We start from the raw sequence: 14,827 nt of genomic DNA, 5'->3' as shown, positions 1-14,827 counted from the left end.
TACTGTCTTCTGCCTAATACCCTTGGACAAATACATCTTGTCTCTTGTGATCAGTATTGGTATGGGAAGTTGAAGATTTCCAAGACCAAGAAAGTAGGCTCTATAAAAAATCTTACAGAGAGATTTCAAGCTGACTGCAGTTTTCTTACTTCCTCTCCTCGTTAGTGAACTCATCTACCCTCCTAGGTTTAGCTATCAGCTCTGTGCCCGTGAGGATCAAATCTACATTCCTAGCCATGATCTCTTTCCCAGAACTCTAGTTCCTACTAATTACCTGATGGCTATTTCCACCTACATGTCTTGTTGGTACCTCCAATTCAATCTATGATAAAAACCATTACTTTGCTCTGAAAATCATCTCCCTCTCCTGGCAGAAGGATATCACCCTCCTTATACCAAAAAAACCTGAAGAAATTATTGACCCTCCTTTGCCATACACCCCATCTAATTAGCCACTATGGTCAACCAGTTCTACCTTGGTAGTATCTCTTACAGGGGTGGGGAACCTCTGGGATTGAGGACCTAGAGGGCCATATGTGGCCTCAAGCCCACAGGTTCCCCACCCCTGTAGGATCATAAGATGCTCGAGTTAGTAGAGATCATAGGAATCATTTAGTAGTCCATCAGCATTGTAATGTCTTACATGTACACAGTGCTTAGTTTGCCAAGTGACATACAGATAGTATCTCATTTTGTCAATTGATCAATTAACAAGTATTTTTTAAGCTCCTTTTGTGTGCCAGGAACCCTTGTAGACACTGGAGAAGCAAGTATAAAGAATAAAACATGACTCCAGACTGTGTGTGTGTGTGTGTGTGTGTGTGTGTGTGTTCATCCTTTGTTGCTGAAGAAGACCATGCCATCAGAGAAATAATGACATGACTTGCACTTGACTTTGTTTTGAGTGAGGGAGGGCTGTGCAGGTCACCAGCCTCACTTCTCCTCCAGAGCCATCTGAATCCAGTGACCAAATATTCATCAGGATGACTGGAGATGACCCAGGATGAGGCAGTTGGGGTTAAGTGACTTGCCCAAGGTCACACAGCTAGTGAGTGTCAAGTGTCTGAGGTGAGATTTGTACTTAGGTCCTTGTGACTCCTGCACTGGTGGTCTCTCCGAACTGCCAAAGAATAAAACAATCCCTACTCACAAGGATCTTATATTCTAATGGGGGGAGAGAAGTACATATAAAAAGATATTCAGCATAAATAAATATGCTACGTGGCATAATAGAGCATTGGACTTGGAAAGACTTGAATTCATTATTATCTGTGTGATCCTGGGCAAGTCATCTAGCCTCTCTCAGTCTCAGTTTCTTCATCTGTAAAATAATAGCAGCTACTTTCCAGAGTTGTTGTGAGGATAGATATTCACAAAGCACTCTGCAAACCTTGAAGCTCTCCATAGAAGTTGAGTTATTGATTATTAAATGTAAATGCTGGCGGAGAAGTTAAATACCATGATGCTATCTCCTCCTTCCATTCCTATTTCCAGTGCCACACTTCAGGGTTTAGTTCCTCCTGACCCCAGCTCCGCCTGGACTCCTTCCTCAGTTTCATCACTTCCACATCTTACCATTCCAATCCATGTTTTTTGCACACACACTGCCAGAACAATCTTCCTGATCAAACATATGTAAAGCTCTTTGAAAACTTGAAAGCTCTTTAGAAATGCCAGCTATAATTATCCTCCACAGTTCAGACCAGATCACTTCCTAGCTCTGAAATTTTCCATGGTTTCAATTATAAAAAAATGTGCTAATCACCTACTATGTGCAGGAGAAACTTTTCCCCATCATCTACTGAAGCAAGTTCTACCTATTCAGTATGACATGGAATGTCTTCCTTGACCTGGCTCTCTCCTACCTTATCTCATACTATTCCCTTTCATAAACTTACAAGATCCTATATTTAGAGCTGAAAGGTAGTGGAAAGATAATAAAAATAACTAGCATTTATGTGACATAATAGTATGGCAATAATACGGTATACTGTATTAAGCATTCTACGTATTATCTCATTTTATCCTCACAACAAGCCTGTGAGGTCTGTGCTATTACTAAACCCATTGAACAGATAAAGAAACTGAGGCAAGGAATGACTTGCCCAAGGTCACATAGCTAGCGAATATCTGAAATGGGATTTGAACTCAGGTCTTCCTGGCTTCAGGCCCAATGCTCTATACATTGTGCTATCTAGCTGCCTCTACAACTATAATCCCAAGTCCATCAAGTCAAATTTGCTCATTTTGCAGATGAGGAAACTGAGGCCCAGAGGGGCCAAAGGATTTTCCCAAGGTCATACCATCAGAAGTAGATTTTGAATCCAGATCTTATGTCTTCCAAACCAGTTAGTGCTCTTTCCCATAGAGCATGATGACTCCTTCATCCCAATCATTCCCAACATTTCCCCCTCCCAGCCCTTCTTCATACCTGGATGGCTTCATATTCACTTTTTGAAACTATCTTTCAAAGCCTATCTCAAATGCTAGTCTCTCCATGAAGCTTTCTCCATCCTTCCAGCTCAAAGTGTTCTCTCTCCTTTGTGCTAATAATTTCTTGGACCTAATGGACTTAATCACATTCTACCTTGTGTCCATGTTTTACCTCCTCTATTAGACTATAAGCTAATTGAGGGCAGGCCTGTGTCTCATTCTTTGTTGGCCCATCCATTTTGCAATATAGTGTTTTACACCTAATAGGTTCTCAATTAATGTTTCTGAGATCGTAGGATCATAGATTGAGAGTTAGAAAGGACTTCTGAGTCTAATCCCCTCATTTTACAGATGAGGAAACTAGACTCAAAGAGGTTAATTGGTTTTCCCAGGGTCATATGGCTAGTATATGTCCAAGACAGAATCTGTACCCGTGTCTTCTTGACCCAAGTCCAGTCCTTTATCCATTTTACCACCCTTCTCTCAGTTCACCCTTTGAATTGAACTTAAAATTGAATCAGCTTTCCTGGCTTAATTGCCCAGAATTATGAATCATGAATATTCAATCTTGCTAGATTGATAAGGCTAGATTGTCTTATCAGCTGCACTGGCACACGGCGGTCTGTTCTCATGGGGTCTCCTTTTCCTCAGCTGTTAGCTACCCCTTAAGAGCATGTGAATTCTATTTGGAAACTGCCCATGGTGCAGCAGTTCCTGACCACTCTGGCTGTATGAAACAGAGTTTTACCTAGGACCGTATGGAACAAGGAGAGCCCCTTGAGAGTGGTCAGAACGGTGAAAGGAATCCTATTTTTTCAGCTACCAACCCACCATAGATGCCCAAACCTCCAAAAGAAAAGTGGATGTAAAGCTTGGCTAGGCTTACTAAAGCAAGAAGCTACTAGATAGTTGACCTAGACTATAGCTTCCCAAGGGCAGGGCTCTAATCCCAGTAGGATACCCAGCAATCCAATAGCTCATGAGATTTATGAGACTTTGCAATTTGTGTGTGTGTGTTGTCCAGATAGCATAATGAGAGTGTAACCTGCACCACCTTGAATACATGAGAAGGAAAACTTTGTTCATATTTGGCTATAGAAGCTAAATCTGTGTCCAACTGCACTCAAAGGGGCATTTCCCCTAATGGAACTTGTTTCTCTCCTCCTTTAGTTTCTTGGCAATGGAAACAACCTGAGTCATCTCTCCCAGATGAGAGGAGACCCTTCTGATGAACTCCATTATACATAACCTGAGTTGCTCCTCTGCACAACTCTAGATAGGGCAGCCGTGACACCCCCACACATCTGTGGCCTTCTCCCACCTATTTTCGAACATGAATTTTGAATGCCACAACTGAGGCTCTGTTTATTGTCAGGGGTCTGGGCACTTAAGAAGTCTATGTTTGGGGAGAAACTGACCCAGATTCAGTGACTAACGCCCTCTCTGGACTTCAGTTTTGGTTCCCATTTTGTAAGCATTTTCCCGACATCTATAGAACCAATTAGAGATCACTTCATGAAATGACTAATCCCTGTGGACTGTAAGAGTTACCCATAGACCCTCTAGGTTACCCTTCCTTCATAGATCATTGGCTCATAACATGTTAGAGTCAGGAGACACCATGAAGGCCAACAAAGCCAATTCCTTCCTTTTACAGAGTAAGGCAGTGAGATTCAAAAAGGCCAAGTTATTTGTCCACCATCATAGGTAGGGGAAGGCTGAGACACAGAATATCTGTGAGAGTCATTCAGAATATATAGAGAGCCAGTGGCCTTTATGAGAATCCCTTCCCTACTGAGAAAGACAGATCTTGGCATGAGGAATCTCATATGCCGAGCCCAGGGATCAAGACATAGGCTTCTCTGGTCAACCTGGCTGACCTCTCTTTCCTATAGCTCAGGAGGCTACATCTTCCTTTACCCAGGCCCCAGACCACTAAATGTTAATAAACTGATGACTCTAAGCTTACTGTATTTGTTCTTAACTGAATCAGTCATATCGCGTTAGAGCCAGAAGGGGCCTTAGAGACCATTGAGCTTGACTCCCTTATTTGACAGATGTGGATGTTAATGTCTCAAAGAGCCAAGTGACCTCCCCAAGGTTGCATAGCTGGTTAGTGACGGAGCAGATCTCATAGACTCCAATTCTCAGTCTTCATCCAGAGTAGAACTTTGAGTCAGTGGCACTGTAACTGAATCCATAGGCACAATTAAAAAAAACCAGTACAGGGAGAGACCCCCTTCCCTGGTGAAACTGACTGTACTCCTATACCTTTATCTTTAATTCCAATGGCAGATGCCAAGGATGACCTTAGGTAAAATTGTGCCTTGGCAGAAACCAAGCAAGTTACATCAGACCCTACCATAATGTCTTACATTATCATAACTCATGTTTATATAGCACTTTAACGTTTGCAAAGACCTTTTGTTACAACAGGTAGGGAGTGAAAAAATTATTCCCATTTCACAGCTGAAGACATTGAGGGGCAGAGATGTTCAATGACTTGCCTATGGCCACATAGTTGGTAAATAGTCAGAGACAGCATCCAAATAAATCTCCTCCCTCCAAATCAGGATTCTTCCTGTTACCCTGTGCTACTTGTTGCTATGCTAGGAGAAGGCATGAAACATTAACACTACCTTCCTCCAGCCAAGCCTAACATCTGGCTCGAAGGAAGCCTACTCAATGGGATGTTTTGCAATGGAAAAATATCAAGATTTGTATAATTCTCCCTTCCCTTGGGGTGGGGGTGTTCCTTCATTGCTTCAAGATTTTCCTTTTCCGAATGGTGGTGTTTAATAAGGGAAGAAATATTCACAGGGCCTGGATGGCCAGAGCAAAAGTCTGAAGCATGACACAGGAATTTTCCATAGCCAAGAAGCTGATAACACATAGCCAGGTCACTCCCTTGCTTGCACAGATGTGAGGCTGGGGTCTCACTTACAGGATTGGACCTTGGGGATGGGGACCAGGGTAGAGGCAAAGTTCTTGCACCTTAGCAATCACCCGATCCCGACTGCTCACTGAGTTCCTACTATGTGTGAGGCTCTGGGCTGGTGCTTTTCTGAGAACTGGAAATACTTTTCCTGCCTCCTGAGTGCTTGGATGAGATGAAGGCATTTCACATGGAAGAAAGGATCACAAATCAGATGATTCAGACTTCATGAAATCCCTTTAAGGGTGAGTAGCTGGGAATTTAGAAGGCAGTATATTGTATGGGGAGAAGTCCTGGACAGCAAACCAGGGGAGATGGGGCCTGGCTTAGTCACTAACTAGCTAGTTGACCTTGAGCTAATTATTTCAGCTCCTTGGGCTCCTCCACTGGAAAATGAGGGAATAGATCAGAGGTGGAGGACCTGCAGCCCAAGGCCACACCTCTAGACTCTCAACTGCAGCCCTTCAATGAATCCTTGAATGAGAACTGAATCCAAACTTCCCAGAACAAATCCCCTTAATAAAAGGATTTCTACTGTAAAACTTGGACTCACTCAAAAGGCTGCACTTGAGGACCTGGAGGGCCATATATGACTTCAAGGCTGCAGGTTCCCCGCCCCTGGAGTAGATAATCTTTCAGTTTTCTTCCACATCTAACAGTCTGTGTTCTAGGCCCTTTCTGGCTCTGAAACCTTATACTCAAGGATTCTTTCAACTCTAATATTTTGTGTTCTAGAATGCTTTCAAATAATAGCATCCTCTAAGGTTCTTTCCTGCTCTAATGTTCTGTCTTCTAGGGTCCCTTTCAGTTCGAACATTCTACTAAGTGCCTTCCTAGATTTGACATTCTACACTCTAACATCCCTCCAAGTGCTGATATTTTATGTTCCAAGATTTCTACCGATTTAGATAGCCTGTGGTTATCTTATGGTCTTAAATTTTCTGGCTCGACCAGCTTCTCTGGAGTGATCAATAATGAGCTAATTATGTTAAAACTTCATAAAAGTTTCATGCTAGAAAGGACCCCAAAGACTACTGAATATGGCCCTCTTGTTTTGAATATGAAGTAACTTGAGATCCAAAGGGCCAAAGTAACTTGCCTGAAAAGGAACTCATCCAATCTCTTCATTTTACACCTGAGGAAACTGAGGCCCAGTGAAGTTTAAGTGACTTGCGCAATATCCAATGGGTGAGTGAATGGCACAAGAAGGATTTGAACTTGCATCCTCTGTGTCCAAGTCATTCCACAGCACCATGCTCTTTCTCAAGTGGAGTTGAGATTTAAGTCGTCTTCCGATGCTGAATCTAGGACCCTTTGGCTACCTCCCACTTGATAAGGCCATAGATAGTATTTAAAGCTGGGAGGTGTATTGTCATTTTACAGATGAAGATTCTGGGGCATAGTGAGGTTACTTGTTCATGGTTACACAGCTAGTTAATAAATGCTTTCAGAAAGGGAGATTCATGGAACTGAGAGAGGCAATGAAAGGAAGCATAGATGCTCGAATCAGCTGTCATTAATGCTTACTAGCTGAGCTTTGGACATGTTACCTCAGTTTCTTCATCTGTAATATGAGAGTGTTGGACTAGATTTGAGGTCTCATCTAGTTATAGTGATAATAATAATAGTTAATATTGATTTAAATATTTAAAATATGATTTAAGGTTTGCAAAGCACTTTACATGTATTATCTCACTTGATCTTTACAACAACCTTGGGAGAGAAGTGTTTTTTATTATCCCTTTACAGATGAGGAAACCAAGGTTGAGAAAAGCTAATGACTTGCCCAGGGTCACAAAGCTAGTAAGTGTCTGAGACAGAATTCAAACTCAGACCTTCCTGACTCTAAGTTCAGTGTTGTCTGTTATCCTACCTGGCTGATCTTGGATCTAGAATCCTAAAATTCTGGGTCTGGGCAGTCATGATATCTTGTTTTTCCCACGACAAGATATTCCAGGACCCTAGTAATCATTTCTAAGGATTCATTGCATCCTTTCTTAGAAGAAGATCCCAGGCCCAGACAGCTTGATAAAGTCATCATCAGACTTAAGCAGAGACAGCATCCTGAAGGGATACTGGGCTTTATCCTGGGCCAGAACCCCAGCTGAGAGTCATTTCAGTTGCACTAATCATGCTGGATAAGGCCTGTCTGTAATCAGAGATTATTCTCCTCATGGAGTTCTGGAGTGGAAATGTGAGCCAGAGCAGAGCGAGGCAGTCACGCTCCTTCATGCCCAATAAATCAGGCTTGGAATGCATCCCACAGGTCTTCAAAGTCCAGCCCCTCGTGGGAAGGGTCTCCTGCATTCCTTGGCTCTTCTCCTTGTTATCCCTCCACGTGTTAGACACAAAAGCTGCTCCTCATAGATTCCAGCTGCAAAATTCCAGCCTCACCTTCACCCGCAGGGTGACACCTGTTTCTGGGACCTTGTGCTTTTCAGACTAGTAGTGCTGTTTTCCACTGAGCACAGTGTGTGACTGATGAGGATGTTTGAATTTGAGACTGAAGGGGAACCTAGATATGGTTGGAGTCCTCTATGTTACCCATGGTGTACGGCTTGGAAATTCCCCAACAAGGCTGCCTGAGTGCACACTGAAATGTTGGCCCTTTGCCTGCAAGAAAGATTTAGAGATGGAGGAGACTTTAGTGGTTATTGAGTCCAATCACCCCATTCCACAGATGAAGAAACAAGTTCAGAGAGGTTGTTGTTTGCAAAGAGTCACACAGCTATTAAATATTTTGGCAAGACCTGAACTCAGTGCTTCATGAGTCCAAGAGTCCAGTGGTATTTGCATTATAATATACTACCTCTTGTTTCTGTGCTGATTCAATGCCTGGTTCACTTCCTTTTGGTATTCCCAGCCTAACTTACCCTCCAGCCTCATTGCTCAGTGATTGGTCCTTATCTGCCACCTATATCACAGGATTGATATGGTGAGAATCAGCATGGCGCAGTGGGTGGGAAATACCTTGGCATCAGAAAACCAGCAATTAGCAAGCATTTATTAAGGACCTACTATGTTCTAGGCACTATGCTAAGTGCTGAGGATGCAAAGATGAAAAATAAAATGATCTTTGCCAGAAGACCTGGGTTCTAGATTCGTCTCTGCCAAGTTGGGACCCTGATCATAACCTATTAGAGACCCAGGCAGCTCTATAAAGCCATGAGTTGCAGAGAAGGTGCCAACTTTATATCATAAGAGAACTTAACTCTCTGGGAGATCTTTATACCAACAAAGTCACAGGTCTGATCAGAAATAATAATTTTATATTATGATATAAACATTTATTATTATTTATTTATTAGAGTGAGGCAGAACAGGAGTGGGGGAGGAGGTGGCAAGAGACTTGTATTTTAGACCTTGATCAATCTTTTGGAATTTCCCCAATTTATGAAATTTTGAAATGGGACAGGAACTACCAGTTCTTTAGGTTATTGGAAAGACCCTAACAGTGGAAAGTGAGGCCTCAAACACATTTTAATAAGGCACAGAGGTGGGGGCAAGCAGTTCATTATGCCGAGACAGGTGGTAGAAAGGGGTACAAGGACAGAGAGCATGAGAAAGGGGGATGGGAGGGAGAAGGAAGGCACAGAGTGATTGGGAAGAGAAGGAGAGGGAGAGACAAATGATCACTCACTTAACCATGAATCAAAATTAAAAATACCAAACGCATGTACCTGATGGAGATGAGAGATGTATGGGTGGAGGGGGGAGAGATGGGCATGAGTTTGTGATCTCATTTTATAGGGGTTTTGGGGGGGGAAGGGAGAACAGAATAACTTCTAAATGGACAGCCTTGGGATTAGCTAATTAACATCTCAAATCATCTCAAAGTTTTCAGCAAAACTTTAAAGTTAACATGTCCACATCACCTCAAAATTATCAGCACAGTTTCGTGATCTGTTGTCCTTTGCTATGGAGGTCTGGAACTTGTCTGAAATTTACATATCATGGGACCAAAAGGCCCTGAGGCCAAAGCCTAGATGACTTTCCCTGATTCAGCATGTATTATCAGGATGTGAATTTTGGTTAACATACAATTTGTTCAGTCATGTCTGACACTTTGTGACCCCATTTGGGGTTTTTTTTTCTTGGTAGAGATAGTAGAGTGGTTTCCTATTTCCTTCTTCAGCTCATTTTACAGATGAGGAAACCAAGACAAATAGGGTAAAGTGCTCCTTGCCCAGGGTCACACGGGTAGTAAGTGTCTGAGATTAAATTTGAACTCGTTCTCCTGACTCTAGGGCTGGCTCTCTATCCACTGTGCCACCTAGCTGCCATATATAACTATATTTGAATATAAGATAGCTGCTTTTTAATCCTATGTCAAATGAGATAATAGTTGTAAAGTGGTTAGTGCAATGCCTGGCACATAGTAGGTATTTAATAGATACATATTCTCTTTCCCTTTACGTCATTTTGTGTCTTTTGTTCTCCTGGCTCTGTTTCCTTCACTCTGCATTCACTCACACATTCCACTTTTACCCACGTTCTTCATATTCGCGGTCTCTTATGGCACTATAATGCTTCTTTGTGTTTGTGTGCCATAACTGGCACTGCCTTTCCTCAATTGATGGGCACCCACTTTCCATCCTGTCTCCCTGATTGCTCATAGCCAGACTAGGAAAGACCATGGACACCTTGCTCCCTTATCTCTGCCGTCCTCATGAACCTGGCCTCTCCTCTGGGGCTGGTTTTACTCTGTGACACTGGCCAGACCAATCAGTTTGGATTGGGAAGGTCTGCAGCCCAGCTGGATTCAAGCAACAATATCAGGGCAGAAACAAATGTAGAGGAATCAACACCAGGATCCTATTTCCCTTTAAATGCCATTTCTTAATGTAAACAGAACAGATATGAAACACGTTCTTCAAATATGACCTCACATGCAAACCCTCCAGAATCCATTTAATTTGAGAACCAAAGTGGGAGGGTAGGATTTGTGTGTCCCAATGTGCTGCAGAGTTATGCCTCAGTCACACCCTTGGGACAGATTTGCACCATGGCAGCACATGGAGACAGCCTGGAGAGAGCTCAGCATCATGTCCAACATGGAACCCTCTAGAGACAGCTCAGCATCTCAGCTAATCCAGAGGCAGGCGTGGATTTCTGCCCAGAGACCTCCCCAACCCTAGAAATCCAATTTCTGTGCTCCTTTTTCTATAGGACTCATGCCTTAGTTCTCTCTTTTGGACCAACACTTTCCACTCTGATTTGTTCAGAGTAGAATCCCCGGACCTCCCAGATCCCACCCTCCAGCAACAACAGCCTACCTTCCCTTCCTGTCAGACTGTCAGACAGTCAACAAACCTTTATTAGGGGCTCACCATGTGCCAGGCTGTCTTGGAATATAAAAGCAGGCAAAAACAGTCCCCATCCTTAAGGAGTTCATATTCTTTAGAATATTCATTCTAGTAGGAGACAATTTATAAATAACTAGGAATGTAAAAGATAAAGATATACATACATATGCATAGATATAGAAAAAATACATAAATGCACATGTATAAACATATATGAACATGTATGTGTATGTGTGTGCACCTATACATGCACATATATGCAGGATACACATGTGTGTATGTATGCATTTGTATATATCTATACATACACATACATATACAATACACACATATACACATAGTATTAATAGGAGGTAATCTAAGAGGGAAGGCATTAACATCTGGAGAAAGTGGACAAAAACTCATCCAGAAACTATGTTCATCCTTTGTTGTTGAAGACCGTGCCATCAGAGAAATAATGAAATGACTTGCACTTGACTTTGTTTTGAGTGAGGGAGGGCTGTGCAGGTCACCAGCCTCACTTCTTCTCCAGAACCATCTGAATCCAGTGACCAGATATTCGTCAGGATGACTGGAGATGACCCAGGATGAGGCAATTGAGGTTAAGTGACTTGCCCAAGGTCACACAGCTAGTGAATGTCAAGTGTCTGAGGTGAGATTTGAACTCAGGTCCTCCTGACTCCTGCACTGGTGCTCTATCCACTGCACCACCTGACTGCCCCTCATCCAGAAAGCAGGATTTAAGCTGAGTCTTAAAGTAAGCCAGAGAAACTAAGAGGTTTTGGTAAGGAGGGGGAGTGCAATCAAGACCTGTGGAAAAGCCTATTCCCCATGGCAAAGACACAGAAAACAGTGTGTCACGTTTGAGAGACAACAGGTAGCTGGATTGTAGAGTGCATGACTCTCCTTGTTTGAGACTTTCCTTGGGTCACTGCAATCTGCCCCCTCACAAATCAAGGCTCCTTCTTGGATCCCCTGCATGTCTCCACCATTACTGGTCATCACTTGGCCACCCTCTCTAGTATAGTTGATGGATTTATCCTTTAGGCTCATTCATTCCATCACTGGTAACTGGCCCTGATGCCAAAAGTTTCTCTCAATCTTTTTTTCTCCTTCTCTATTTCTTTCCCCCGTGTGGTCCCATTCTGATTTTACTCACTGCCTATAGATAATCACTCATGCCTATTTTGTTCAACTCTTCCAAGTACTGGGGATAATGAAACAACAGATCAAATAGAGAATAGTTTTTAATGGCTGATAATGGCTTCACTGGTTTTTTTTCTCTTCCTAACCCCCAACTTTGCATTTTCATGGAACTTTTCTTTGTCTTAACTCAAAGGAGCAGTGAGATGGGGATTTCAGCCAGGTGGGATGTGTTTCTAATCTGGTTTAACAGCCATTCATTGGAACCAAAGCAAGGTGACAAGAACAAGGAGGGGATTGGGCATTGTGCTATACAAGGATTGGTTGAAAGAAGTGGGGATGTTGGGGGGGAAGAACCCTAGAAGGTGCGTGATCTGTGTATCCAAGCATGTGAAGGACTACCACATAGGTAAGGTATTGGATTCATGAAATTTCAGGAAGTTGGGAGGAATCCTAGAGTTATTTTGTCCAGCCTCTTCATTTTACCTGATAACTGACCAACCAGTATGCATTATTAGGGTCTTAGGCACTTTGCTAAGCACTGGAAGTTAAAAAAAAAAAACAAAAAGCAATGAGGAAGAGAATGCATACATAAAATGGCACGTACAAGATTAATACAGAGAAGATGGGAGGTAGGCTTGGAGGAGAAACAGTAGAGCACAGAGCTTAAGTGACTTGCTTAGGGTCACACAACTAAGAGTAAGTGATAATGATTTGGGGTTTCTACTCAGGTCTTTGATCTCGAAATCTTTCTCCTCAGCCATACTGCCTCCCTCTGCTTGGTCCTGGGAGACAGAACAAGTCCCAATAGGTGGAAGTAACTGCAAAGCAGACGAGCTTATCGTAGGATCCTAGATTTACAACTAGATGGAGTTCAGGGATTCTCTAGTTCAGTCTCTTTATTCTGCAGATGAAGAAGCTGAGGCACTGTGAGGTTAAGGACTTTCCCAAAGTCACACAGGGAGTGGGCAGCAGCACTGGGATAGAGAAAGAGCTTGAAATAAAAAGTCTTCCTAATACTTAGAGCTAGCCAAAAGTCCAATGAGAATAGTTGGCAGGGGTTGTTCATTATCAGAAGTTTCTTTTTTTGTTGCTGGTTGTGTTGGTTTGTTTGTTTTGTGGAGGGTAGATAACCCATACTGAGAATGTTGTAGAGGCAGTTGCTGTTCAAGGACAGGCTTGACCAGATGGCCTTTGAAGGGCTCTTTCTACCAGGTAAAGCTGAAAAGAGAACAGAATTCTATTACTCTCTAGGATTGTGAGTCTGAGGATTCCTGCTGTCACAATAGAGGTAAGGCTAACCCCTGTGGGCTAAGTCAGCTGTAATATAGTTCAAGGCATATGAGCTGAAATATTTCTCTGGGGATCAGTGTAACAATGCAATGTCATTTTCAAAGGAACATTCTTCTAGTTTCAGAGACAGAGAACCTCCATGAAGCCCTTTCCATTAGCCAGGAATCAGAGTTGTCCAACAGCCTGCCTGGGGATGACCGGGATGAGTGTCTTCTGTACCCTGGTGAGCTCTGTCAGCACCTCTGCATCAACACCGTGGGCTCTTATAAGTGTGCCTGCTTCCCCAGATTCACCCTACAAGAAGATGGACTCAGCTGTCTTCCAGGTAAGGAGAGTCAGATAGCTGGCAACAAGTGGGGATCTGCTTTGGCAAGGAAGGGAGGGGTATTGGTGGTTTGGGTTTGCAATCGAGGGTCTTGTAGTTCCTGAAGTAGTGACAGTAGGTGGTCACCTATTTAATCTATGGACAAGGTTAGCCTTGAGGGATGTGACCGAGGGTTTTTTTTCTCTCTGGGGCATTTCACTTGAGTTTCTAGGCAGTGGGAAGCACCCAAAGAGGCATCTCCAAGAAGCAAACACTTTTGAGAAGCTAGAGGATGTGTAAGGTAGCTCTGAGTACTCATTCTAATACCTTCTAGTCTGTTTTAAGTCACCAATAAATTTATCCCTGAAGAGCCCAGATACAAAAGCCAGATACTCCCCTGCCACAGACTTTTGTGAATATTCTATTCCCACAGGTCTGAAGGAGGCAACATTTTATTAACTTCCCCTATGGTGCCCTCCCTCCTCTGCCCTTATGGTTCCATACCCCCAGGAGAGGCAGCTAGAGAAGACTTGGAGTCAGGGAGAACTAGGTTCCAATCTCACTTCACTTACTAGCTGTGGGACCCTGGGCTGGTCCCTTACCTCAGTTTCCTCATCTGCAAAATGAGGAAACTGAACTCAGTGACCAGCTGCACGTCCATGCTTTTGTGACTCTGTTACCCACTGGTCCTATGGAGGTCTACCCTCCCTGGGAAGTGGCCAGTGGCCTAGAAGTTTTGTTTTTTTTATCATACTTCTCCCTCACTAAAAACTGAGCCAGCACACTGAGAAAGATCTAGAAAACTAGTTGTGTAAATAGCTGACAATGTCTCCTGCTAAGAGTATTTGCATTTCCTACATTGTTTTACCCAAAAGAACAAGTTTATGTCAATGGAGATGATGAGAAGAATTTCAGCAATGAACAGGGATGAGGCAGTGAGGGAGGTATTTTAGGGGAAATGTGTTTCTGACATCTCCCTGTGTAGGTTGCTGCCTCCTCTATCTATGAGGTCACCTGGGATGATCTAGAAGGAATGAGAGCAAACACTTTCCATGTCAGCCCACTGAGATTTTCATTCAGTCCCTGGCATGTTTGGTTTCTGAAGGGTGGATGGAGAGAGGGCCACAGGACAGCCCTGCTGAGAGCCCGTGGCTAGGTCAGGTCCAGGAGAGTCCAAGCCAGCAGGCCCCGGGGAAGCATCTCAGTCAGTTTAGCCTTTGACACTGCAGCCAGGGATCTGGATCTGGCTCTGCTTCCTCAGACTCTCTCTCTACGCCCTGCTAATCACTGACCTGTGGCATTGATTGATAACCCTCCATAAGCCTCAGTGCAATTGCTCTAGGGGACGGAAGCCTGATTTCCCCCATTTGTTCAACCATCCTTAGTCATCATGGAGTGACGATTTCTTCAGAC

The 14,827-nt window shown here is 43.3% G+C and overlaps 1 protein-coding gene across 5 annotated transcripts in view; it reads left to right on the top strand.

Moving 5' to 3' along the window:
• The window catches only part of FBLN2 (fibulin 2), a 206,272-nt gene that overhangs the window by 152,550 nt on the left and 38,895 nt on the right, over window positions 1–14,827 (top strand). For all 5 annotated transcript variants that reach the window (XM_072598243.1, XM_072598244.1, XM_072598242.1 and 2 more), the window contains one exon: window positions 13,229–13,435. In XM_072598243.1, coding sequence (XP_072454344.1) covers window positions 13,229–13,435 — 207 coding nt within the window. The remainder of the gene's footprint in view (window positions 1–13,228; window positions 13,436–14,827) is intronic.

Source organism: Notamacropus eugenii, chromosome 3 (genome assembly GCF_028372415.1).
Source record: "Notamacropus eugenii isolate mMacEug1 chromosome 3, mMacEug1.pri_v2, whole genome shotgun sequence".
NCBI lineage: Eukaryota > Metazoa > Chordata > Mammalia > Diprotodontia > Macropodidae > Notamacropus > Notamacropus eugenii.
Note: the sequence above shows the minus strand (reverse complement) of the source record. Positions and strands in the feature narration are given on the sequence as shown.